The 25,692-nt window shown below is 38.9% G+C and overlaps 1 protein-coding gene across 4 annotated transcripts in view; it reads left to right on the forward strand.

The window, feature by feature from the left end:
• Nucleotides 1-25,692, forward strand: part of pogz (pogo transposable element derived with ZNF domain) — a 71,162-nt gene that overhangs the window by 23,558 nt on the left and 21,912 nt on the right. For 3 of the 4 annotated variants that reach the window (XM_062965273.1, XM_062965275.1, XM_062965274.1), the window contains 9 exons: nt 2,575-2,733; nt 4,338-4,513; nt 4,692-4,800; nt 7,907-8,197; nt 10,589-10,786; nt 15,509-15,618; nt 17,974-18,305; nt 21,342-21,496; nt 25,135-25,235. In XM_062965273.1, coding sequence (XP_062821343.1) covers nt 2,575-2,733; nt 4,338-4,513; nt 4,692-4,800; nt 7,907-8,197; nt 10,589-10,786; nt 15,509-15,618; nt 17,974-18,305; nt 21,342-21,496; nt 25,135-25,235 — 1,631 coding nt within the window. The remainder of the gene's footprint in view (nt 1-2,574; nt 2,734-4,337; nt 4,514-4,691; nt 4,801-7,906; nt 8,198-10,588; nt 10,787-15,508; nt 15,619-17,973; nt 18,306-21,341; nt 21,497-25,134; nt 25,236-25,692) is intronic. The other variant, XM_062965272.1, reaches the window with a different exon arrangement.

Raw genomic sequence — 25,692 nt, forward strand, 5'->3', positions numbered from 1 at the left:
TGGCATACAAAGGGGGGGTTACAAAATAATCTTATCTTTACTTATTAATATCCTTGTGGGTGTAACAGATCGGCATGTTTAATGGCTCTTGTTCTCGTCTGGCTGTTCCTACTTGCTCCTTCCCTGCCTTCTGGCGGGTTTGGAGAATAGCTTAAGAAGTGGTAGTCCCTGCTATAGGAACAGACAGTAGTTGTGTTTGTGTTTGGTCTGTAGTACAGTCAGTGCTTTGGGATGAGCTGGCTGAATGGTTCCACTTCTGCGGGTAGGAAAACCAGGGATGTTTCTAGCCTCACTCTATAACATCCCTGAGTCATGACATGCTTATCATATATATACCCTGTTTCCCCTAAAATAAGACATCCCCAGAAAATAAGACCTAGTAGAGGTTTTGCTGAATTGCTAAATATAAGGCCTCCCCCGAAAGTAAGACCTAGCAAAGTTTTTGTTTGGAAGCATGCCCAACGAACTAAACACCAGAGCAGATCGGTAAATGTACGTACCATAGAGTGTTGTAAATGGAAATATTCGTAGTAATAAGAGATTCTTGATAGGATTCAGAGTTTGTCTGGTTATGCTGGTTTGTGATGACAACTACTGCACATAATAGATTATAACATAATATAATAATATTATATATATATATATATATATATATATATACACACACACACACACACACACACACATTATAATAAATATAATAAATGATCATTTTTTTGTTCAACAATAAATGTGAATTTTTCTTCATGGAAAAATAAGACATCCCCTGAAAATAAGACCTAGTTCATCTTTGGGAGCAAAAATTAATATAAGACACTGTCCTATTTTTGGGGAAACACGGTATATAGTAAGAGTCTCACTCATCGAACATTCGCTTATCCAATGTTCTGGATTATCCAACGCAGTCTGCCTTTTAGTAGTCAATGTTTTTGTAGTCAATCTTTTCAATACATTGTGATGTTTTGGTGCTAAATTCATAAATGCAGTAATTACTACATAACATTGCTGTGTATTGAACTGCTTGTTGTAAAATTTGTAAAATCATAATGTATAGGCTTTTCCTTAATACCTCCTTATTATCCAACATATTTGCTAATCCAACATTCTGCTGACCTGTTTATGTTGGATAAGTGAGACTTTACTGTATATATAAATATAATGTGCATAATTAGGACCAAGTTAATAACAAAACTACTGGGCCAAATCACACCAAATTTGGCCACAAAACTAATCACTTTCCAAGGAGTGACCATCAAAAAGAAAAGAAAAGAAAACACAATGCCCATATGTAGAAAGCAGCTTGGCTTTTAAGCTGCAAGACTATTCAGTGCAATTCCATTTGTATTTGTATTTTGGAATGTTTTATGAATGTTGATGTAAATTAATAATTTTTAATCTGATTTATGTGTACTGTATAATTTTTATATGTGTGTTTATTGTAAGCCGCCCTGAGTCCCCTCTCGGGTGAGAAGGGCAGGATATAAATGTTGTCATAAATAAATAAATAAATAAATTCAAGCTGGCCAAACAAGGATTTCCCTACAAAGGAAGTAGCCAGGCTTCAAAGCACCTCTTTGATTGAAGGTGCTACTCCAACTCGCCAAACAAGGATTCCCTTAGGTTGAACACAGCCAGGCATAGAAGCTGCAAGGCTATTCAGTGCAATTCAACCAGACCAACAAAGGATTGACTTTGGTAGAAGGCGGCCAGGCTTTGAAGCAGCAATACTACTCTTTACTATTGAAGCTGACTAGCCAAATATTCCCCTAGGTAGTAAGCAGCCAAGCTTTGAAGCAGTGAGGCTATTCATTGCAATTCTAGCAACCCAAAAAACCATTTCCCTAGAACCCAGGCTTCCAAGCAGCAAGCCTATTCCATAAGAAGAAAACGGCCAGGCTTTGAGGCTGCAAGGCCATTTACTGTTATTCCACCTGGCCAACAAAGGATTCCCATATGCCACAGCAACGTGTAGCCGGGTACAGCTAGTTTTCTATATGCTTATTTGCCCTATTTGCACACCTTTTGTGTCAATATGTGACCTTACCAAAATTCGCGTAATACAATAATCTTAATGCTGAGCCTAAGCAAAAGAGGAAGCTACTTCAGGAGGCACACCTAGAACTCCTCTTTGAGAGGGACAGTCATCTCTAATTTCATGACCATGGCTCAATGCTGCGTGATTCTGGGATTTGTAGTTTGGTGAAGCATCTGCATTCTTTGGCAGAGAAGGCTCAAGGCTTTTCTTACACTATTTCATGCGGATATTCTCCGCTCCTGCAGACTATATGTATATATTGTTAATAATATTATATTGTAATACGATATAATACTAATAATACAATATAATAATATTAATTATATATTATATTTTACATGTAACATTACTAATAATATTACAATATATTGATACAGTACAATATAGTAATTTATTACCAGTATTGTACTATGCTAATAATATAATATTGTATGTAAATTGAATTTGTAAGCCGCTCTGAGTCCCCTTCGGGGTGAGAAGGGCGGCATATAAATGTAGCAAATAAATAAATAACGGATTGATGCTTTTCCCCCCGGCAGTTTCTGTCAGTGTGCAGCCTGTGGCCAACCCCATGCCTATCGTCGCTCATACGTCCCTTGGCAGCAACCTTCAGACGCCCACCTCGGTCAGCAGCAGCATGCCGCCCAACAGTGACAGTGCAAAGAAGACCTTGGTGACACTCTTTGCCAACAACAGTGGTGAGAGTTGAGGGAGAAAGACTTTGTATCGTATGCCGTGGAGTGGTGGATTTTGAGCTAGATTTTGTCTCTTGTATGGATTGTGAAAACTGCATACTATCTCTTACATTTGAAAAAAAAAATCTGTTTCTGGTTTGAAAGTGTTATTTTCTATTTAATTGTGCAGTCCTTGCTTTGAAAGTTGTTGTTCTACTCCAGAAACGTAGTGTTTGTGGCTGCCACAAACTATGTTGAATTGGTTGAGACTCTAAGAGATATTACCATATATACTCGAGTATAAGCCAACCTGAATATAAACCGAGGCACCTAATTTTACCACAAAAAAAATGGGAAAACATTGATCCCAGTATAAGCCGAGGGTGGTAAATTTCAGAAATAAAAATAGATACCAATAACATTACATTAATTGAGGCATCGGTAGGTTCAATGTTTTTGAATATTTACATCAAGCTCAAATTTAAGATAAGACTGTCCATCTCTGATCAAATCCTGATTCTCATCTTCAATGTCAATGTGCTTATGTATTCTTTCAATAATAATAGAGTAAAATAATACATGTAATAATAAATAAATAAATAAATACAGGAAAATAATACATGTAGTAATAGAGTAAAATAATAAATGTAATAATAATAATAAGATCAGAGTGAAATAATAAATGTATTAATAATAATAAAAACAGTAAAATAAAAGTAATAGTAGCAACAATGATAGAGCAAAATAATAAATGTAATAATACCAATAATAATAGAGAAAAATAATAAATGTACCATATATTCTCAAGTATAAACTTACCCAAATATAAGCCAACCAGGACTCTCACCTGAGTATAAGCCGAGGGGGGCTTTTTCAGTCTTAAAAAAAGGGCTGAAAAACTAGGCTTATACTCAAGTATATACAGTAATAGAAAAGCTGAAAAGCTATAGCAAAATGTGCTGCAGTTTAATAAACTTTCCTATGGTTTTTTATAATAACCCAGTGTTATTCATAGTGTTATTCCTAATAGTTTAATCTTAATCCACCCATTTATCCCCATCTTTTTGAGCCTGAAGTTGTTTAAATAGAACAACCTTGGATTTTGTAAAAGCACATAATAAACGTGACTTGTTCCTTTAAGCCAGAAACAAACAAAAAAGGTACCTTGGGATCCTGTGGGTCGATCTCTGACTGATGGTAGCAGCTTGGGAAGAATTTCTGACCCTAATAGGTTTAATGGCAACTAGCAAAACTGCAGGTTTTGCCTTTGCATCCCCCATAAGGACCAATTCAGACCTTGACTTGTGCATGGCGTATACAGATTTGCACCCATATTATGCAAACAGTCGCCATCGGTGATTCGTGAGTTGCAAATAAATGATTGCCTTTGTGCCCTGGACCGTTGTTTTCATGTGCAGACACAGATGTGGTCGGTCTAAAGCACTACATTAAGTTTCCACAGCTCTTGAGATCTGCCTTATTTAGGAGAGATGTGGGAAAGAGAACTTGCAGAGGTTATCTTTTTGCAGGGAGGATTCTGGAAGCTGTAGCTGATTTTTTTTCCCTTTGGGTGAAATCAGTAGCAAGTCGCCATCCTCCCTTTCACCCCGCTCTTCTCTCCCATCCAGCGGGAACTCCTCTGGTCCAGCAAGGTGGGCAACCGCTGATCCTCACGCAAAGCCCGGCCTCTGGTCTGAGCACGGTGGTGACGCAGCCAGTGCTCCGGCCGGTGCAGGTCATGCAAAATGCCAACCATGTGACCAATTCGCCGGTGACCAGCCAGCCCATCTTCATCACCACTCAGGTGAGGACTTTGCATCTAGGACACCTATTCAATGGATGCATCTGGTGTTGTTGTGGCAGTTTTAAAAAATGGGCAGACACATGTTCGATTTGGTTCCTAAAAAGTGCAAAACATACTCCTACCCCTTAATTGGATCCCAGCATGACTGAGATTTCTTCTCCCTGCTTTTGTGGCCCAGGGTTTTCCTGTACGGAACGTCCGGCCGGTCCAGAACACCATGAATCAAGTTGGGATTGTCCTGAACGTCCAGCAAGGCCAGACCGTCAGGCCCATCACTCTTGTCCCAGGTAAGATAAGGATGGAAATCTGTCAAAGCAGTTGTGGGGAGAATGTTAGAAAAGAGAGGCGGGAAATGTATGGGCAGGCCATGCAGATGGCTTTTGGTTGGAGGCGGCGTAGCTCATTTCCTCATTGCTAGCTCCTTCATGGGCCCCTGGTGGCACAGTGTGTTAAAGTGCTGAGCTGCTGAACTTGCGGACCAAAAGGTCCCAGGTTCAAATCCCGGGAGCGGAATGAGCGCCCGCTGTTAGCCCCAGCTCCTGCCAACCTAGCAGTTCGAAAACATGCCAATGTGAGTAGATCAATAGGTACTGCTCCAGCAGGAAGGTAACGGCGCTCCATGCAGTCATGACCTTGGAGGTGTCTATGGACAACTCTGGCTCTTCGGCTTAGAAATGGAGATGAGCACCAACCCCCAGAGTCGGTTACGACTGGACTTAACGTCAGGGGAAACCTTTACCCCCCCCCCCCCCCCCCTTTAGCTCCTTCAAAGCAAGAAGGAGCAGGCTAAAACCTTTTTATTCAGACAGGCTTTTAAAGAAGAGGGTTTTTGAGATTATCCTGTGTTTTTTGCTATGAATAGGGTTTTAGGGGTTTTAATTATTTTTTTAAATATTGTTCATGTTTAATTGCATTTTGTGTCTGTATATTTTGTAATGTTTTGATTGTAATGTATTGGTTTTGTTGTGGCCGAATTTGAGTCTCTTTAAAGAGAAAAAGTGGGATACTACTACTGATATTAATACTAATAATATTATTAACAACAACAACAATCAGGCCGTTTGTTTTTTCTCTGGTTGGAAGATGAAGGGAGTTCTGTTGCCACACTAACCACTAGCATCCTTTAGTTTACATGTATCAAACTCAAGGCCTACAGGCTGAATCCATCCCTCCATGTCATTCTATGTGGCCCTTCAGGTGCTGAGTGACAGCTCCTGTATTCCTTATCATTAGACATCATGACCAGAGCTGATGGGAGGTGCAATACATCTGGAAGGCTGCAGCTTGTTCTGTTGAGTCAGGAGAGTGGGGTTTGGGTTTAGATAAAAGGCTTGTGGATATAATGTCTGACATTAAAATGTCCTTTCACCTTCCCCCAACCTCAGGGTCACAAGGGCTGTTGGGGTGCAATTCCTATTATTATTATTATTATTATTATTATTATTTTATGACACAGCAAGCAAGATAGATATGCTGGATTTCGTATCACAAAATCACAAGTCGAACACTTCCCAAGTGTCTAGGACTGTGTGATGTATTTTCGGATGATGCGTGCAGATCCCAGTAGGGTGGCCTTTATTATTATTATTATTATTATTATTATTTATATCCTGCCTTTCTCCCCATGGGGACTCAAGGTGGCTAATATCTATTCACACTACAGTGTTCCCTCACTTATCGCTGGAGTTAGGTTCCAGGACCACCCCCCCAAGGACTGGCTTTCCCACACACCACCCATTTCTTTCCTCCCCCCCAATTCCCTGTCCTATAACCCTCATCTTCCCCTTCACCTTTCCCTTTAGGTGACAAGTGTTAAATCTATAATAAAAATTATTTACAAAAAAAAATAATAAGTGGGAAACGGAGTTGCAAATCACGGAACAAGAGATGAGAAATGTGGTAGAGACAATAGGAATGAAAAGGAATACCAGAGTACGAGAAATGAGGAGGAAAATATTGCACAAATAGTATCGTACACCCTGCTAACTAGCATACTACTATAAAAAGGGGAGTAGTCACTGCTGGCATGGATGTCATCAGAAAGGGCGGTTTATGCACATGATGTGGGAATGTGAATATGTACAATATTTTATCAGACTATACAAAATGAGTCAAATCAAACACTAGGAAATGAGTGGGTCATAACCAAGGAAATAGCGGTATTAGGGAAAAGAGAGGAAACGGGGGAAAAAAGGGAAATAAAAGAAGCAATAATTGAATGTGCACAAGCAGTAATAGTATTAGGGTGGAACGATAAATCAAAATGGACAATAAGTAAATGGTACCAATATATGGTGGAGCAAATGGAATTTGAAATTATGAATGTGAAACTAAATCTTGTAAAAACTAATGAAAATAGAACAAGAGAAATGGAAGAAAGATGGACCAGGGTAAAGAACTATATCATGAATCAATCTGGAGATCAAGCCATAAGAAATAAGATACAAATGTTATATAGTATATAGGATGAAAATTGATAAAGATAAAGATATAAAGATTGTCTCACAAAGAAACGAATATGTAAAAAGAAAACAATCCTCGTGTTGGTGGTGGGAATTGTAAATGTTTTGTATGTCTACGGTATGTATTTTTTGTGTTTTAAAAAATAAAAAATTGTTTTAAAAAAGTGAAAATCTACGAAGTAGGGATGCTATATTTATTTTAATATTTACACATTATTTTAAGTCTTTATCAACCAATTGTGTGTTGATAAATCGTCTCCTTCTCCTCCCGTTGCCGCTTGGGCTCCTTTTCTCTCCCTTTGGCTTCTCCTTCCTCCCTTCCTTAGGCTGTAAATTGTAATTTTTTATGATTTATAATAGTCTTTTAGAGTTTATTGAAAAACCGCGAAACAGTGAATCCGCGAAAAGTGAACCGCGAACTAGTGAGAAAACACTGTAAACAGTTTCAAAAGAGCCATGCAAAAGTTTAAGAAATAATTAAATAATAACAGTGTGGTAAAAACAGATTTAAAATAAATAAAAAAGTGAAAATCCACAAAGTAGGGATGCTATATTTATTTTAATATTTACACATTATTTTAAGTCTTTATCAACCAATTGTGTGTTGATAAATCGTCTCCTTCTCCTCCAGTTGCCGCTTGGGCTCCTTTTCTCTCCCTTTGGCTTCTCCTTCCTTCCTTAGGCTGTAAATTGTGATATTTATGATTTATAATAGTCTTTTAGAGTTTATTGAAAAACCGTGAAACAGTGAATCCGCGAAAAGTGAGGGAACACTGTAAACAGTTTCAAAAGAGCCATGCAAAAGTTTAAGAAATAATTAAATAGTAACAGTGTGGTAAAAACAGATTTAAAATACAGCAAATACATTAAGACGGGGGCTGCCGTGTTGAATGGGAAGCTGACTGTGGACATTCTCTCTCTTTCCTTGCAGCCCCCGGCACCCAGTTTGTGAAGCCCGCTGTCGGGGTCCCTCAGGTGTTCTCTCAAATGGCCCAGGTGAGACCCGGTCCGACCCTGCCGGTCCGACCGTCCTCCAATACGTTCACGACGGTCATTCCGGCCACCCTGACCATCCGGAGTACGGTCCCGCAGCCCCAGGCGCCGCCGCAAAGTAAGTCCTCTCCCAGCACCTCCACCACTCCTTCAGCGCAGCCAACCGCACTGGGACACTTAACTGTACAGCAGCCAGGGCAGGCCTCCCAAGCTACTAACCCCAAATTAGGTAAGCCTTCCCTTGGGGAAGAAAACCACATCAAAGAAAAGCAAAACAAACTAAACAACCACATATTTTCTTGGAGAGAGATATTTATATCCTTGCATGATTGGGATGAGGATAACAGAAAGCATCACCTCCCACCGCCTTAGGGTTGGCCACTGTTTTCTTTTAGTTTCCATTTTGGGATTTTTAAATGTCGTGAGGTTTAATAGATTACAAATCAAAGAATTAGATTGCACGTTTCTTGATAAAAGACTATGGAGCTGCTTAGTACCAAAGCTGAGCCAAGCATTGCTTCAACTGATGGCGACTTCTTCAAGGTGCCTCAGATGCCTCCGTTTCTTGTTTTAGCTTTTTACTTTGTCAACCATCTTGCATAGACTTTATTTATTTATTTATTTACAGCATTTATATTCCGCCCTTCTCACCCCGAAGGGGACTCAGGGCGGATCACATTACACATATTGGTAAACATTCAATGCCTTTTAACATAGAACAAAGACAAGACAAACATAGGCTTCGAGCGGGCCTCGAACTCATGACCTCCTGGTCAGAGTGATTCATTGCAGCTGGTTGCAGCTGGCTTGCTCTCCCGCCTGCACCACAGCTCGGGCTCTTTCAACAACTTTGGGTTGAAAGACAGCAAAATAAATGAATAAATAAGGCTACAAGCTGGACATGAGCTGAATAACACTTTCTTCTTTTCCTTGTCACCAGCAACAGTTATAAACAGGTATTTTGCAACTTAAACTATATTTAATCAATTCTAAGACCCCATCTACACTGCCATATAATCCAGTTTAAAGCAGTTCATCTGCATTCTGAAACTGGATTATTGTATGACAGTGTAGATCTAGCCCAAGATGCACTTTTCCCCATATAAACACCTCGAAAAATGGAGTGCATCTTAGGACAAGTATTTTTAAATAGAATAATAGAATAGTAGAGTTGGAAGAGACCTCATGGGCCATCCAGTCCAACGCCCCGCTAAGAAGCAGGAAATAGCATTCAAAGCACACCCGACAGATGGCCATCCAGCCTCTGCTTAAAAGCCTCCAAAGAAGGAAATATATATTAATACAGCTTTGAAATTAGTGTGCATCTTACAATAATAGATGGTGTCTTAGAAGTAAAGAAATATGCTATCACTGTTAGCCATCGGTAGACTTACCTTTGTAATGTGTCAATGGAATAATGTTAAATTTATTTACTACATTTATATGCCGCCCTTCTCACCCCGAAGGGGACTCAAAGCGGCTTATAAATAATATGTACATACAATATATTATATTATTGATATAACACAATATTAGCATTATATATTACTATATTGTACTGTACCGCTATACTGTAATATTATTAGTAATATTACATGTAATATGTAATATATTATTAATATTATTATCTTGTATTACTATTAGTGTTATATTTTATTACATTATAATATTATCAATATTATAGGTATATACGATATAGTAATTATTATTTATTATTCTATATTATACTAGCTGTGCCCGGCCACGCGTTGCTGTGGTGAAGTATGGTGGTATGGGAAATAAAGTATTGAGAAATTGGTAGTAGTTAAGGTAAAGGGTAAAGGTGTGGAGTCCAGATAATCCAGTGCAAAGCAGATAATATAAGATTATAAATGGGTTATATAGCTGTGTGGAAGGGCCTTGATCTACACTGCCATCTAATCCAGTTAAAATCTGATAATTTGTATTTTATAGGCAGTGTGGAATAGGCCTAAGTGAGGCCTAACTCTGGCTGTCCCCTGGGCTGAGTGGGTTGCTAGGAGACGAAGTGGGCGGAGCTTAGCCTTCAAACTGGCAGCAATTGGATAAAAACAATTATTCCTCTCCCTCTAATTAGGACTTTATTTTTCTTTTCTTTTTGTTGTATGAACGTAGAGGCATGGATGAGGGGTTGTGCTGCCAAGTTTAGTGTTTCTGGAATGTGTAGTTTTGTTGTTTTGTCCTAGGCCGAAATTTCATTACTCTTTTATATATATAGATTATTAATATTATTATCTTGGATTATTATTACTGTTATATTTTATTACATTACAGTATTATCAATATTATAGGTCTATACAATATAGTAATTATTATTTATTATTGTATATTATATTGTATATTAAACACTAGGTTCAGAGTTTAGTGATTATATACTTTCATCCTGTTCTTTTTGTATTCATGTTCCCACAATTCTCATCATTCCTAGCTGACATGGTCAGGGTGGTATGAGAGTGAGACACTTCTGGGAGCCATCAAGTTGTGGGGAGTCGTTTGCATCTATCTCTCAATCTCTTTTTAGGAAACAGTTGATTTCCTCCAGCTCTTCTACTTGGAGTATATGAAACCATCCCTTCCCCTTTTTTGTTTTGTCCCCCGGCAGTGAGCATAGCGAGCTTTGTCACGGTGAAAAGGCCCGGGGTGACGGGCGAGAACAATAACGAGGTGGCCAAATTGGTGAACACCTTGACCACGGTCCCTTCGCTGGGCCAAGGCCCGGGCCCCATCGTGGTTTCCAATAACAGCCCTGCGCATGGCTCCCAGAGGGGGGGCATCATCTCCGAGCCTCCGTCGCAGAAAGGTAAGCCCTGCTGGTCACCCTTCCTGGTGTTGTAAGCTCCAGAACGGGGTGTTCGTTGAACGTAGAAAGGAGAATTATTTCTGACAATATTCTTCCAAGTTTGGAGCCAGGCATATCCCGCACCTAAGCCCAAAAAATAAGTTGTGTGTGGAGGTAAAAGTGGAGCCTTTGTCTCATGCTACTCTCCCTTCCCTCACACTAGAAGGCAAGGCTTGGAAACACCTCTGTACTTAACACCACACTCCAGTCCAAGGCGAAATAGAAAGCAGTTTATTGACAAATATATATGAAAAGCAGTTCAGCAAAAATAGTAAAAAAAAAAAAAGAGTCTAAATCAGAAATAGTCCACAGAATTCAAGGTATAAGATTAGCATCAAAAAACAGAATAACTCCAAAACATGAGATTCAGGAACAATCTTTAAAACTTGGAAGCATGGAACATGAGCAACAGGAAACATAGAACTAGAAATCCCTTAGCAGGCTTGGCTTGACAAGAGATGTATCCTTAAACACCAACATTGACCAGACTGGCGAAAAAGACTTTTGGTCTCACTTATCCAACACTCGCTTATCCAACCTTCTGGATTATCCAACGCATTTTTGTAGTCAATGTTTTCAATACATTGTGATATTTTGGTGCTAAATTCGTAAATACAGTAATTACTACATAGCATTACTGCGTATTGAACTACTTTTTCTGTCAAATTTGTTGTATAACATGTTGTTTTGGTGCTTAATTTGTAAAATAATAACCTAATTTGATGTTTAATAGGCTTTTCCTTAATCCCTCCTTATTATCCAACATATGCGCTTATCCAACATTCTGATGGCCTGTTTATGTTGGATAAGTGAGACTCTACTGCAGGGGTCCTCAAACTTTTAAAGCAGACTTTTAAACCACAATCCTTCAAACTGTTGAGGGGCCGAATTATCATTTGGAGAGAAAAAAACCGAACAAATTCCTATGCACACTGCACATATCTTATTTGTAGTGCAAAACAGCAATAACAATGAATAACAATACAATATTTAAAAATGAAAATAATTTTAACCAATATAAACCTATCAGGATTTCAATAGGAAGTGTGGGCCTGCTTCTGGCCAATGAGATAGTCAGGTTAATTAGGGTTGTTGTTGTTGTTGTTGATGTTGTTGTTGTTGTTGTGTGTCTTCAAGTCATTTCAGACTTTGGGCGAGCCTAAGTCCAAAATTATTTATTTATTCATTTACTACATTTATTTACTACATTTATATCCCGCCCTTCTCACCCCGAAGGGAACTCAGAGCAGCTGTATGTACATACAATATATTATATTATTAGCATAGCACAATATTAGCATTATATATTACTATATTGAACTATACCACTATACTGTAATATTATATGTAATATATAACATATAATTAATATTATTATATGGTATTATTATTAGTATTATATTGTATAACATTATAATATTTTATCAATATTATATGTATATATACAATATATACATATATATACAATACATACAATATATTATATTATTAAAACTGATATAAAAATATTATATTATAAATGAGGGTGGGGGCCAGGTAAATGACCTTGGAGGGCCGCATCCGGCCCCCGGGCCTTAGTTTGGGGACCCCTGCTCTACTGAATAGACAGAAAATCATGCCTTTCCCCCTGAGAAACGGATAAAGACTTTTTGGCTAACAAGCGTCTTGACTGTGTCAACTAAACGTAAATCTCCTATCTAACTGCTCATTAGACTGTGCACCAGGAATCTCTTCCTCAGAGCTCATCTCTGCTTCCCTAGTGAATGTCCTCTCTGGAATGTAGCCTTCAGAGTCAGAGACTGTTCAGTTTCAGGGCTTAAAATCTCCAGCTGATTCTCCTTTTGGATCACAGGTCCAGAAACCCAATGCCATCAGGCTGGCTTGTAGGCCCAGAATCCCCAGTGACATCAGGAGCAGGCACAATCAAAGGCTGAACTACAACACTTGTTATCTAAACATATTGTGCCAAGGAGAGAAAGGATCAGATGTCAACAAAAAATCCAGCAGGATACAAAACCGCTTCTCTCATAGAATCATAGTTGGAAGAGACCCCAAGGTCCATCCAGTCCAACCCCCTTTTACTAGGCAGGAACACAGTCAAAAGCACCCCCAACAGATGGCCATCCACCCTATGTTTAAGCCTCCTTAACTCTAACATGAAAGCCTCCATGCTAGTCCTGTCTCCTCCAATTTCATAGCTGACACTGACAGATTGTTGACTTCCAAGTGCGGTTATCCTTTTAGAAATATGTTTAGCTTGTGCTTAGTTTTGTGCACCTTTGAGTCGTTTCAAACTTAATGGTGATCTTGTTACGGGGCTGCCTTGACCTGGTTTCTTCAGAGACCCTTTTCCCTTGCCTTCCGCTGGCTCTCCCGGTTTATGTTATGTACTTATGCTCATTATTGTATTATGTTTTGTTGTTGTATGGTTTCCTTGCTATGTTGGAAACCGCCCTGAGTCCCTTGAGGAGATAGGGCGTTACATAAATAAAGTTTTAGTATTGTTGTTGTTATTATTGTTGTTGGCCCTGAGTCCCTTGAGGAGATAGGGCGTTATATAAATAAAGTTTTATTGTTGTTGTTGTTATGTTGCTCTTTCTAAAATGGAAAAGTGAAGTGAAATGGAGCGCTACCAACTTGCCAACTGCAAAGAGGTTTGCAGAGATGAGTTTCAAGCTGGGGACTTTCCGGATTCATTCTGGCCCTGCTAGCTTATCCTTCTGTGCTCTTCCTCTCTTCCTTCGCTGCAAATGGGAACTCTTTTAAGTCTCACCTTGGTATACAGGGATGCTGTTTTGGGGTGTTTTTTCCTCTTCTTTCAACCAAAAAAAGGAGAAAAACTATAGAATAGGCCAGGGGTCCCCAAACTACGGCCCGCGGGCCACATGCGGCCCCTGGAAGGCATCTATCCGGCCCCCATGGCAGTGGCTTCCTCCCCCACCCCCTGAGAAAGGTGCATGCCGCCATTCCATCCTTTCCCTGCACAAGCCATTGCAGCTCCTTTCTGACCTCTCCCTGCAAAAGCGTTTGCAGCCATTCCTGGCTCCTCCCTCCCTGCACAAGCCTTTCCCACCTCCTTCCTTGCCCTGTGCCTGCCTGGAGTTGGAGTTGGAGCTTTGCTTGTGTTTACAAAGGTATTTTAATTATTATTTAATTTATGGTGCACAAAGGCAGAAGAGGCTGGACAAAATGGCCCAAGGGGTCCGTTCCAACCCATGATATTATTTTTATTGTTATTATTACTAACATTGAGGCTGGGTGGCCATCTGCCAGGGGTGCTTTGCTTGTGGAGGACAAAGGCAGCAGGGGGCTGGACTAAATGGCCCAAGAGGTCTCTTCCAACCCTTGATATTATTTTTATTGTTATTATTACTAACATTGAGGCTGGGTGGCCATCTGCCAGGCGTGCTTTGCTTGTGGAGGACAAAGGCAGGAGGGGGCTGGACTAAATGGCCCAAGAGGTCTCTTCCAACCCTTGATATTATTTTTATTGTTATTATTACTGACATTGAGGCTGGGTGGCCATCTGCCAGGGGTGCTTTGCTTGTGGAGGACAAAGGCAGAAGGGGGCTGGACTAAATGGCCCAAGAGGTCTCTTCCAACCCTTGATATTATTTTTATTGTTATTATTACTAACATTGAGGCTGGGTGGCCATCTGCCAGGCGTGCTTTGCTTGTGGAGGACAAAGGCAGGAGGGGGCTGGACTAAATGGCCCAAGAGGTCTCTTCCAACCCTTGATATTATTTTTATTGTTATTACAGTAGAGTCTCACTTATCCAACATTCGCTTATCCAACGTTCTGGATTATCCAACGCATTTTTGTAGTCAATGTTTTCAATACATCATGATATTTGGGTGATAAATTCGTAAATAAAGTAATTTCTGCATAGCATTACTGGGTAATGAACTACTTTTTCTGTCAAATTTGTTGTGTAACATGATGTTTTGGTGTTTAATTTGTAAAATCATAACCTAATTTGATGTTTAATAGGGTTTTCCTTAATCTCTCCTTATTATCCAACATATTTGCTTATCCAACATTCTGCCGGCCCGTTTATGTTGGATAAGTGAGACTCTACTGTATTAATAATAATAATAATAAAACTTTATTTATACCCCGCCACCATCTCCCCGTGGGGACTCGGGGCGGCTCACAACGTTACAAAAGTAACAGCACAAATACATTAAACAATATACACAGTTTAAAACACAAGAAGATGATAAATCAGAAGTTAAAACAAAGATTTATATTACTAACATTGAGGCTGGGTGGCCATCTGCCAGGGGTGCTTTGCTTGTGCTTTTAGGGGACAAATGCAGAAGGGGGCTGGACTACATGGCCCAAGGGGTCTTTTCCAACCCTCTTTATTATTTTCATGATGATGATGATGATGATGATGATTATTATTATTATTATTATTAACATTGACGCTGTATTTGTTCCCATTTTGTTTTTTAACTTCAAAATAAGATATGTGCAGTGTGCATAGGAATTTGTTCCCAGTTTTTTTTAAAAAAAACCATAGTCCGGCCCTCCAATAGTCTGAGGGACCGTGAACTGGCCCCCTGTTTAAAAAGTTTGGGGACCCATGGAATAGGCAATAGGAGTCCTTCCAGAGGCCTGCAGAGGCTGTCAGTTCCAGCTGTAACCCTTTCTCCTGATTTTTTTCTGTTTCTTCCAGTCGGTGCCTCAACCATCCCCAACTTCGACCTGCAAGACAGCGGGCGGAAAGCCTGTCCTCGGTGCAATGCCCAGTTTAGAGTCACTGAAGCTTTAAGAGGCCATATGTGCGTAAGTAACCCCTTCCTGTCTTGTGTGAGGAGGAGAATTTGAAAGGAGTGTGCAGAGACTGAAATGAAAGCAGTTTGTTCTGTCTTCCCAGAGCAGAGGTTTGGGTCAGGGCTGATGGACATTAAGGCCCAAAGCCCACAAGAGAAGAGATTTAGTTGCTCTCATCTCTCTGGACTGAGAACCCGTGGTCATGAGGTGAAGCGATGGGACTTTTGACTTAGAAAGTTTTCTAGATGGATTCAGTGATCTTCTGTTCAGAAGCTTGCTATCTTGGAACACATGTCATGAATACTTTTAAACAAAGGTTCTTTTTATTGCAATGTCCAGTGTTAGGGGGTGTCACGAGAACTTTTACACTTTTACACAAAGAACAACATTAGACATTAGTGATGTGCGCGGTATTTGTTTTGTCTGTTTTATTCGTCTATTCGTTTAGTAACATCCATCCGGATGCTCGAAACGAAAGGTGCCATTTTTGGACGAAACGAAAGGCGACACAAAAGAGAAAGCTGCACGGTCACTATGCTTGCTTTCATTTTCCTTTCGTTTTGGGCTGCGTAGCAATAAGCAGGTACTGACAGAGGACTGCCTCTCCATGAGAGCTGATGTGTACCAATGAGTGTTAATAATAATATTGATATTTATTTATTTATTTATTTGCTACATTTATATGCCGCCCTTCTCACCCCGAAGGGGACTCAGAGCGGCATACAAATTAAATTTACATACAATATTATATTAGCGTAGTACAATACTGGTAATAAATTACTATATTGTACTGTATCAATATATTGTAATATTATTAGTAATATTACATGTAAAATATAATATATAATTAATATTATTATATTGTGTTATTAGTATTATATCGTATTACAATGGGTGTTAATAATATTAATATTAATAACAATAGTTACTCTGGGACCCTAAGCTGAGTCTGAGAGTGGTCTGCTTCTCCATGACATCTGATGTGTACCAATGGGTATTAATAATATTACCGTATATACTTGAGTATAAGCCGACCCAAATATAAGCCGAGGCAACTAATTTTACCACAAAAAAACTGGGAAAACATTGACTCAAGTATAAGCTGAGAGTGGTAAATTTCAGAAATAAAAATAGATACCAATAAAATTACATTAATTGAGGCATCAGTAGGTTTATTATTATTATTATTATTATTATTATTATTATTATTATTATTATTATTATTAGCTACATTTATATCCCGCCCTTCTTACCCCGAAGGGGACTCAAGGCGGTTTACAAGTATATATACATACAATATATTATATTATACGACAATATTGCAATATTATTAGTAACATTGCATGTAATATAAATATACAATTATAATAGTGAATTATAATTATTACATTGTATTACATTGTAATATTATTAATATTACATGTATATACAATATATTATAATATTAGTATAATATTATATATTATTATATCATTAAAATGATATAAATGCTAAATGTTTTTTGAATATTTACATAAAGCTCAAATTTAAGATAAGACTGTCCAACTCTGATCAAATCATTATTCGCATCTTCTTCAATGTAAATATGCTTATGTATCCTTTTAATAATAATAGAGTAAAATAAATCATGTAATGATAATAATAATAATAATAATAATAAATACAGGAAAATAATACATGTAGTAATAAATAGAGTAAAATGCAATAATAATATCAGAGTGAAATAATAAATGTAATAATAATAATAATAGAGCAAAATCAATGTAATAGTAGCAACAATAATAGAGAAAAAGAATAAATGTAATAATACCAATAATAATAGAGAAAAAGAATAAATGTACCATATATTCTCGAGTATAAGCTGACCCAAATATAAGCCAACCAGGACCCTCACCCGAGTATAAGCCGAGGGGGGCTTTTTCAGTCTTAAAAAAAGGGCTGAAAAACTAGGCTTATACTTGAGTATATACAGTAATATTCATAACAATAGTTATTCTGGGACACTAAGATTTTATTTATTTATTTATTTACAGCATTTATATTCCGCCTTTCTCACCCCGAATGGGACTCAGGGCGGATCACATTACACATATAGGCAAACATGCAATGCCTTTTAACATAGAACAAAGACAAGACAAACATAGGCTCCGAGCGGGCCTTGAACTCATGACCTCCTGGTCAGAGTGATTCATTGCAGGTGGTTGCAGCTGGCTTGCCCTCCAGCCTGCGCCACAGCCTACTGGCTGTTAGGAATTGTGGGAGTTGGAGTCCAAAACACCTGGAGGGCCAAAATTTGCTCATGCCTGTATCTAAACTGTACTAAGAACAGGGCTTCTTTCTTTTCTTTGTCATCCTTCTTCTGTATAGTACTGCTGTCCAGACATGGTGGAATTCCTGAAGAAAGGGAAGCCTGAGTCTGAACCAAATATCCAAGTCCCCAAAGCTCCTTCTCCGGAGAAATCGGCGGGTATGGCCTCCACGCCGTCCTGCACCCCGATCCCTACCCTGTCACCGCCGGGCAAAATGGCTGATTTGAGCGACGGGGCGAGTGACGGGGCTCAGGGCAAGCTGATCATGCTAGTGGACGACTTCTACTACGGCAGGGACAGCGGCAAGCTCAGCCAGCTGCTCGACTTCCCCATAGTGCCGACCTCCTTCCGCTGCCCCCATTGCACCAAGCGGCTCAAGAACAACATCCGGTAATGGTGGGATGGGGAGAGGAGGACGGGGCGGGTGGTTTTCTGAAGGGTAATAAGAAAAATAATAATATTTTTATTTCTTACCCATCTCTCCTCATGGACTCGAGGCGGGTACCAACATAGGAAAAGTAGAAAGTTAGAAATAAAATGACACAGAAAGGGAGTAACAAATTAAAGGTAATGCTAAGTCCAGTCATGTCTGACTCTGGGGGTTGGTGCTCATCTCCATTTCTAAGCCAAAGAGCCAGCGTTGTCTGTAGACACCTCCAAGGTCATGTGGCTGGCATGACTGCATGGAGCGCCGTTACCTTCCCGCTGATCTACTCACATTGGCATGTTTTCAAACTGCAAGGTTGGCAGAAGTTGGAGCTAACAGCGGGCGCTCACTCCGCTCCCGGGATTTGAACCTGCGACCTTTCGGTCTGCAAGTTCAGCAGCTCAGCGCTTTAACACACTTCACCACTGGGGCTCTTCGTAACAAATTAGGAAGTTATAATTAGCAAGCATTGAGTGTGGAGTTTGTAGGTTTGTTTTAGGAGATATCTGTTTAGAATGTTTACGTTATATGTTGTTGATAAAGTGCACTAGTAATTGTAGTTTAGTTTCATATATAGGCAGGCTACAAGTTACGAACGAGAAAGGTTCTGTAGGTATGTTCTTAAGCCAAATTTGTATGTAAGTCGGAATAGGTACAGGGGAGGCCTTTAGGAAAAGTTTAAAAACTTGGGTTGTTGTATGTCTTTCGGGCTGTATGGCCATGTTCCAGAAGTATTCTCTCCTGACGTTTCGCCCACATCTATGGCAGGCATCCTCAGAGGTTGTGAGGTATGGATAAACTAAGTAAGGAAAGGAAAGAATATATATCTGTGGAGAGTCCAGGGTGTGGGAAGAGTCCGTTGTCACTGGGAAGCCAGCATTAATGTTTCAGTTAATCACCCTAATTAGCATTGGAAAGGTTTTGTCTCTTGCCTGGGGGCCATCCTTTGTTCAGTCATTAGCTGCCCTCTGCACTCAGAGTGTTGGTTCCCATCTACTGTTTTGATTTTAGAGTTTTGTAATACTGGTAGCCAGATTTTGTTCAGTTAGGACAATTTCAACAGAAAGGAAGAAACCATGAAAATATTTATTATTTACTACATTTATAGCTCGCCCTTCTCACCCCGAAGTGGACTCAGAGCAGCTTACAAATAATATGTACATACAATATATTATTAGCATATCACAATATTACCATTATATGTTACTGTATATAGCTTATATATATATATAACATTATATGTTACTATATAATGTTATATAGTATGTATGTGTATATATATATATATATATATATATATATATATATATATATATATATATAGTGTGTGTGTGTGTATATATATATATATATATATATATATATATATATATATATATATATATATAGCATTATATGTTACTATATAATGTTAGCTCCAGCTCCTGCCAACCTAGCAGTTCAAAAACATGCCAATGTGAGTAGATCAATAGGTACCGCTCCGGCGGGAAGGTAACGGCGCTCCATGCAGTCATGCCGGCCACATGACCTTGGAGGTGTCTACGGACAACGCCGGCTCTTCAGCTTAGCAATGGAGATGAGCACCACATCCCAGAGTCAGACATGACTGGACTTAATGTCAGGGGAAAACCTTTACCTTTATGTTACTATATTGTACTATTCTGTAATATTATTAGCAATATTACATGTAATATATAATATATAATTAATATTATATTATATTATTATTAGTAGTATTATTTCTTTATATTGTATTACATAATATTATTATCAATATTATAATATTATTATCAATATTCTTAACTGGGAGTCATTTGTAATTCGGTCCAAATCCATCATCGGCGGAGTTCACAGGCTCTCTGGATGTGGGAGCCATCTCGGAAAATACATACAAGCTTAGATACATACAAAATATTTTCCCTTTAGTTATATATACCCTGTTTCCCCAAAAATAAGACAGTGTCTTATATTAATTTTTGCTCCCAAAGATGCGCTATGTCTTATTTTCAGGGGCTGTCTTGTTTTTCCACAAAGAAGAGTTCACATTTATGGTTGAATTTTTAAAAAATGAAAATTTATTATCTACTGTATAGTAGTTGTCATCACAAACCAGCATAACCAAACTGTGAATCCTTTCAAGAATTTCTATATTATATTTTATTACTATACTGTTTTTAAATTAGTGTTTTAAATTTATGTTTGTATGTAAATTTATATTATTGTTGGGCTTGTCCCTGTGTAAGCTGCCCTGAATCCCTCCTGGGAGATGGAGGTGGGATACAAGAATAAAGTTATTATTATATTATTATTATTTCTTGTTACTACCTTTATTTCCATGTACAACAATCTATGGTATGTACATTTACCGATCCTGCATGCTTCCAAACAAAAATTTTACTAGGTTTTACTTTCGGGGGAGGCCTTATATTTAGCAATTCAGAAAAACCTCTACTGGGTCTTATTTTCTGGGGATGTCTTTTTTTCAGGGAAACAGGGTAGATAGATAAATAAATATGAAAAATCATTCTTATTTCTGGTTTTTTATGGTAATGGTTCTTGCTTTGGTTTTTTTCTTGCATCCTTGATTTTGTTTTGTAAGTCTGCATTTGATGAAAAGTATTTAAAAAATAGAAGGAGAGTGAGAGAAGTCTGGGCAACCATCTCTCAGACCCTTTCCTTAAGGTGCTGGGAGCAGATGACATTTGACTGCAGGAAGAAGCCATTTTTACAAGAGAGCTAAAGGGAAACTAAAGAGGACTCTGCTTGATCCAATAGTAGCGGAACGTTTTTGTTGCGTCCAGTTACTTTTCCATAGTTTTCCCTAGGGATGTGCACAAAGGGCCGTGTATGAGTACAGCAATGACAATAACTGAGAGTGTTAAAATTCATCAGGCCACACTCAAAGGACTTGTTAGTGGGAAGTGAGCAGAAAGAGAGGGAGGGCCTTTTTCTCTCCCTCCTCAAAGTTAATGCCACCCATCTTTCCTTCTCGCGGTCAGGTTTATGAACCATATGAAGCACCACGTCGAACTGGATCAGCAAAACGGGGAGGTAGACGTCCACACCACTTGCCAGCACTGCTACCGGCAGTTCCCCACCCTCCTGCATCTACAGTGCCACTTGGAGAACGTACACAGCCCCTACGAGTCGACCAGTAAGTTCTGAGCCTAAAAGATGCTTTTTAAGGCACAGCTTTCACCTCCTGGCCCAAGCTGGCATGATAAACGGAACGGGATAGAAGTGACATTGATATGCTATCTTAGCTGGCTTTTAATAGTTTAAATGTTGATTATTTAATTGTCTAATTATTCAAATTACTTGTTTTAATTTGTTGTGATTGTATTTTATTGTTTGTTGTTTAGATTTGTATCTGTTTTATACAGGCATTGAATGTTTGCCTTTATTATGTTGGAAGCTGCCCTGAGTCCCCTTGGGGAGAGAGGGCAGGCTACAAATAAAATATTTATTGTGTTGTTGAAGGCTTTCATGGCCGGGATCACAGTGTTGTTGTATGTCTTTCGGGCTGTGTGGCCATGTTCCAGAAGTATTCTCTCTTGGCGTTTCGCCCACATCTATGGCAGGCATCCTCAGAGATTGTGAGGGATGGATAAACTAGGCAAGGAAAGGAAAAAATATATATCCGTGGAGAGTCCAGGGTGTGGCAAGATAATTCATAATAATAATTTTTATTATTTTTATTATTATTGACACAACGACGTTGTATGACACAGCAAACAAGATAGATATGCTGGATTTCATATCACAAAATCACAAGTCAAACACTTCCCAAGTGTCTAGGACTGTGTGATTTATTATTATTATTATTATTATTATTATTATTATTATTATTATTATTATTATTATTATATTTTATGACACAGCAAACAAGATAGATATGCTGGATTTCATATCACAAAATCACAAGTCGAATACTTCCCAAGTGTCTAGGACTGTGTGATGTATTTTCGGATGACGTGTGCAGATCCCAGCAGGGTGGCCTTTTGCAGTTGTCAGATCGTAATTTTGTCAATGTCTATTGTTTCCAAATGCCAGCTGAGATCTTTTGGCACGGCACCCAGTGTGCCCATCACCACCGGGACCACCTGCGCTGGTTTCTGCCAGAGTCTTTGCAGTTCCATCTTGAGGTCCTGATAGCAGCTGAGTTTTTCCTCTTGTTTTTCATCAATGCGACTGTCAACATCAATGATCCAAACCTTTTTCTTTTCCACAACTGTGATATCTGGTGTGTTGTGTTCCAGAACTTTGTCAGTCTGGATTCGGAAGTCCCACAGTATCTTTGCGTGTTGTTGTTGTTGTTGTTGTTGTTATTATTATTATTATAAATATATTTATTGGAGCTGATGATGAGCTCCCTCTATCAGCTCCAGCTCCATGCGGGGACATGAGAGAAGCCTCCCACAAGGATGGTAAAACATCAAAACATCCAGGCGTCCCCTGGGCAACGTCCTTGCAGACGGCCAATTCTCTCACTCCGGAAGTAACTCAGGTTGCTCCTGACACGAAAAAAAAAACTATTATTATTATTTTATTATGTCACAGCAAACAAGATAGACATGCTGGATTTCGTATCACAAAATCACAAGTCGAACACTTCCCAAGTGTCTAGGACTGTGTGATGTATTTTCGGATGATGCGTGCAGATCCCAGTAGGGTGGCCTTTTGCAGTTATTATTATTATTATTATTATTATTATTATTATTATTATTATTATTCCCCCTTTCGTTTGTAGCAGAAACAGCCTTCAGCCTTCAAAGGGAGCTGGGCAAGAAGCTGGTGTTTCTCACCAGATAATTTTTCTCTGATGAAAAAAGCCTGCAAACAAATATCAAGAGTGTTGTCTAAGGTTTTCATGGCCGGAATCACAGGGTTGTTGTGTGTTTATATACCTCACAACCTCTGAGGATGCCTGCCATAGATGTGGGCGAAACGTCAGGAGAGAATGCTTCTGGAACATGACCCTAGAGCCCGGAAAACACACAATAACCCCAAATATCAAGAGAATATTAATAGGTTTGCTGTGATTTTTTCAGGCTGTATGGTCATGTTCCAGCAGCTTTCTCACCTAGCGTTTCCCCTGCATCTGTGGCTGGCATCTTCAGAGGTTTTGTTGGCAGCGAAGCAATTGGAGTGTATATATACCCGTGGGATGTTCAGGGTGGGAGAAAGAACTCTCGTCTGCTTGAAGCAAGTGTGAATGTTGCAATTATTGTAAAAGTGCTCAAGACTTGGCTGTTTGATTGTGCATTTAAGTAAATCAGATCTAATTTGCCAAATAGTCACTGTTGAATGTTTTTTATGTTGAATGTTTTTATATTGTGGAATGATATTTTAAATTGTAAGTCGCTCGGAGCACTCTGGTGGAGAGCGACTAATTAAGAAATAAAGTGAAGTGAAGTGAAGTTATTAAACTTGAATTGGCATTTGAGTAGCCATGAAGTTTGCAAAGTCAGTGAAGGTATCTGCATGGAGGTAGCCTGGGCTTTGTTGCCTGGAGGCATCCTCTGTTTGAGAGGTGTTAACTGGCCGTTGATTGTTTATTGCCTGGAATTCTTCTGTTTCTGAGTGGCATTCATTATTTACTGTCTTGATTCTGACATTTGTTATTACTGGTAGCCAGATTTCGTTCATTTTCATGGTTCTTTTCTATTGAAATTGTTCACGTGCTTGTGGATTTCAATGGCTTCTCTATGTAGTCTGACATGGTAGTTGTTAGAGTAGTGATCTATCTGCCCATTTTATAATAGCCCCATTCTCGAGGTGTTGCCAATGCTATATTGCACTTTGTCCATTTCAACTGTGAAATTACCTTCCCCATTTCGGCCCATTTCGGCACATGTTGCACTTTGCCTGGGTTCTATGAATTAGTCTCCAGTGTTAATATGGTATGTTTTATGTTGATTTTAACGATTGTTTTTACTGTAATTGATGTTTTTATTGGATAACTGTTTTGTTGCTGTGTTTTGATATTTGATTGTTTTATCGTGCAAGGCCCCATGTAAGCTGCCCCGAGTCCCTTCGGGGAGATGGGGCGGGGTATAAAAATAAAGTTGCTATTATTATTATTATTATTATTATTATAGTACAAAATTTCTGTGTTCTCAAATATTATTCTGTGTCCAGGATGGTTCATCAAGTGCCTTGCTATGGCTGACTTCTCTGGCTGAATCAGTCTGCAGTGCCTTTCGTGCTCCTTGATTCGTGTTTGGGCAATGCTGGGTTTGGTGGTCCCTATGTAGACTTATCCACAGCTGCATGGCATACGATAGACTCATGCAGTGGTTAGAAAATCCCTCTTATCCTTTGATGAATATAGTAATTATTGAATTTTCTTAGTGAGTCTGTAGATTGTGTTTATAGGTTATGTTTTTCATCAGCTTCCCTGTGTGGTCAGTGGTTCCCTTTTCCTTTAGGTGGATCTTTGTCTTTACTCTCGTGGCTTGTTCTTGGTCTTGCATCTCTTCTGAGGTCTGTTGTAGAATATCCATTAGCCTGCAGAGCCCGGTTTGGGTGGTTCAATTCACCTTGGAAGAGGTGGGTTTCACAGATCATGTTTGCACGGTCTACCGGGGCTTTAATTGTGCCTCTTTTTGACCTGGATGATGGTTGGAGTTTTTATGTAATATTATGTATCTACATAATATTAATAAGCAGGGTATTGGAAGGATTCTGGGGAAGAAGGCGTTCATCTCAAACCAAGCTGTTTTTGTCTCTGGCTTCTTGTGATATCGGAGGCCTTCCCGCCCCATGTGATGTGCTTCCTCTGCCTTACAGCAAAGTGCAAGATCTGTGAATGGGCCTTTGAGAGCGAGCCCATGTTCCTGCAGCACATGAAGGACAACCACAAGCCGGGAGAGATGCCCTACGTCTGCCAGGTATTATTTATTATTATTTTATTTATTTATTACATTTATATCCTGCTCTTCTCACCCCGGAGGGGACTCAGAGTGGCTTACAAATCAAATGTACATACAATATATTATTAGTATAACACAATGTAAGCATTAAATTACTATATTGTACTATATCATTATATGGTAATATTATTAGTAATATTACATTTAATATATAGTATATAATTAATATTATTACATTATATTATTAGTATAATATTGTATTACATTATAATATTATTATCAATATTATAAGGACAGTAGAGTCTCACTTATCCAAGCCTCGCTTATCCAAGCTTCTGGATTATCCAAGCCATTTTTGTAGTCAATGTTTTCAATATATCGTGATATTTTGGTGCTAAATTCGTAAATACAGTAATTGCAACATAACATTACTACATATTAAACTACCTTTTCTGTCAAATTTGTTGTATAACAT

This window comes from Anolis carolinensis, unplaced genomic scaffold, assembly GCF_035594765.1.
Source record: "Anolis carolinensis isolate JA03-04 unplaced genomic scaffold, rAnoCar3.1.pri scaffold_14, whole genome shotgun sequence".
NCBI classification, from domain to species: Eukaryota; Metazoa; Chordata; class Lepidosauria; order Squamata; family Dactyloidae; genus Anolis; species Anolis carolinensis.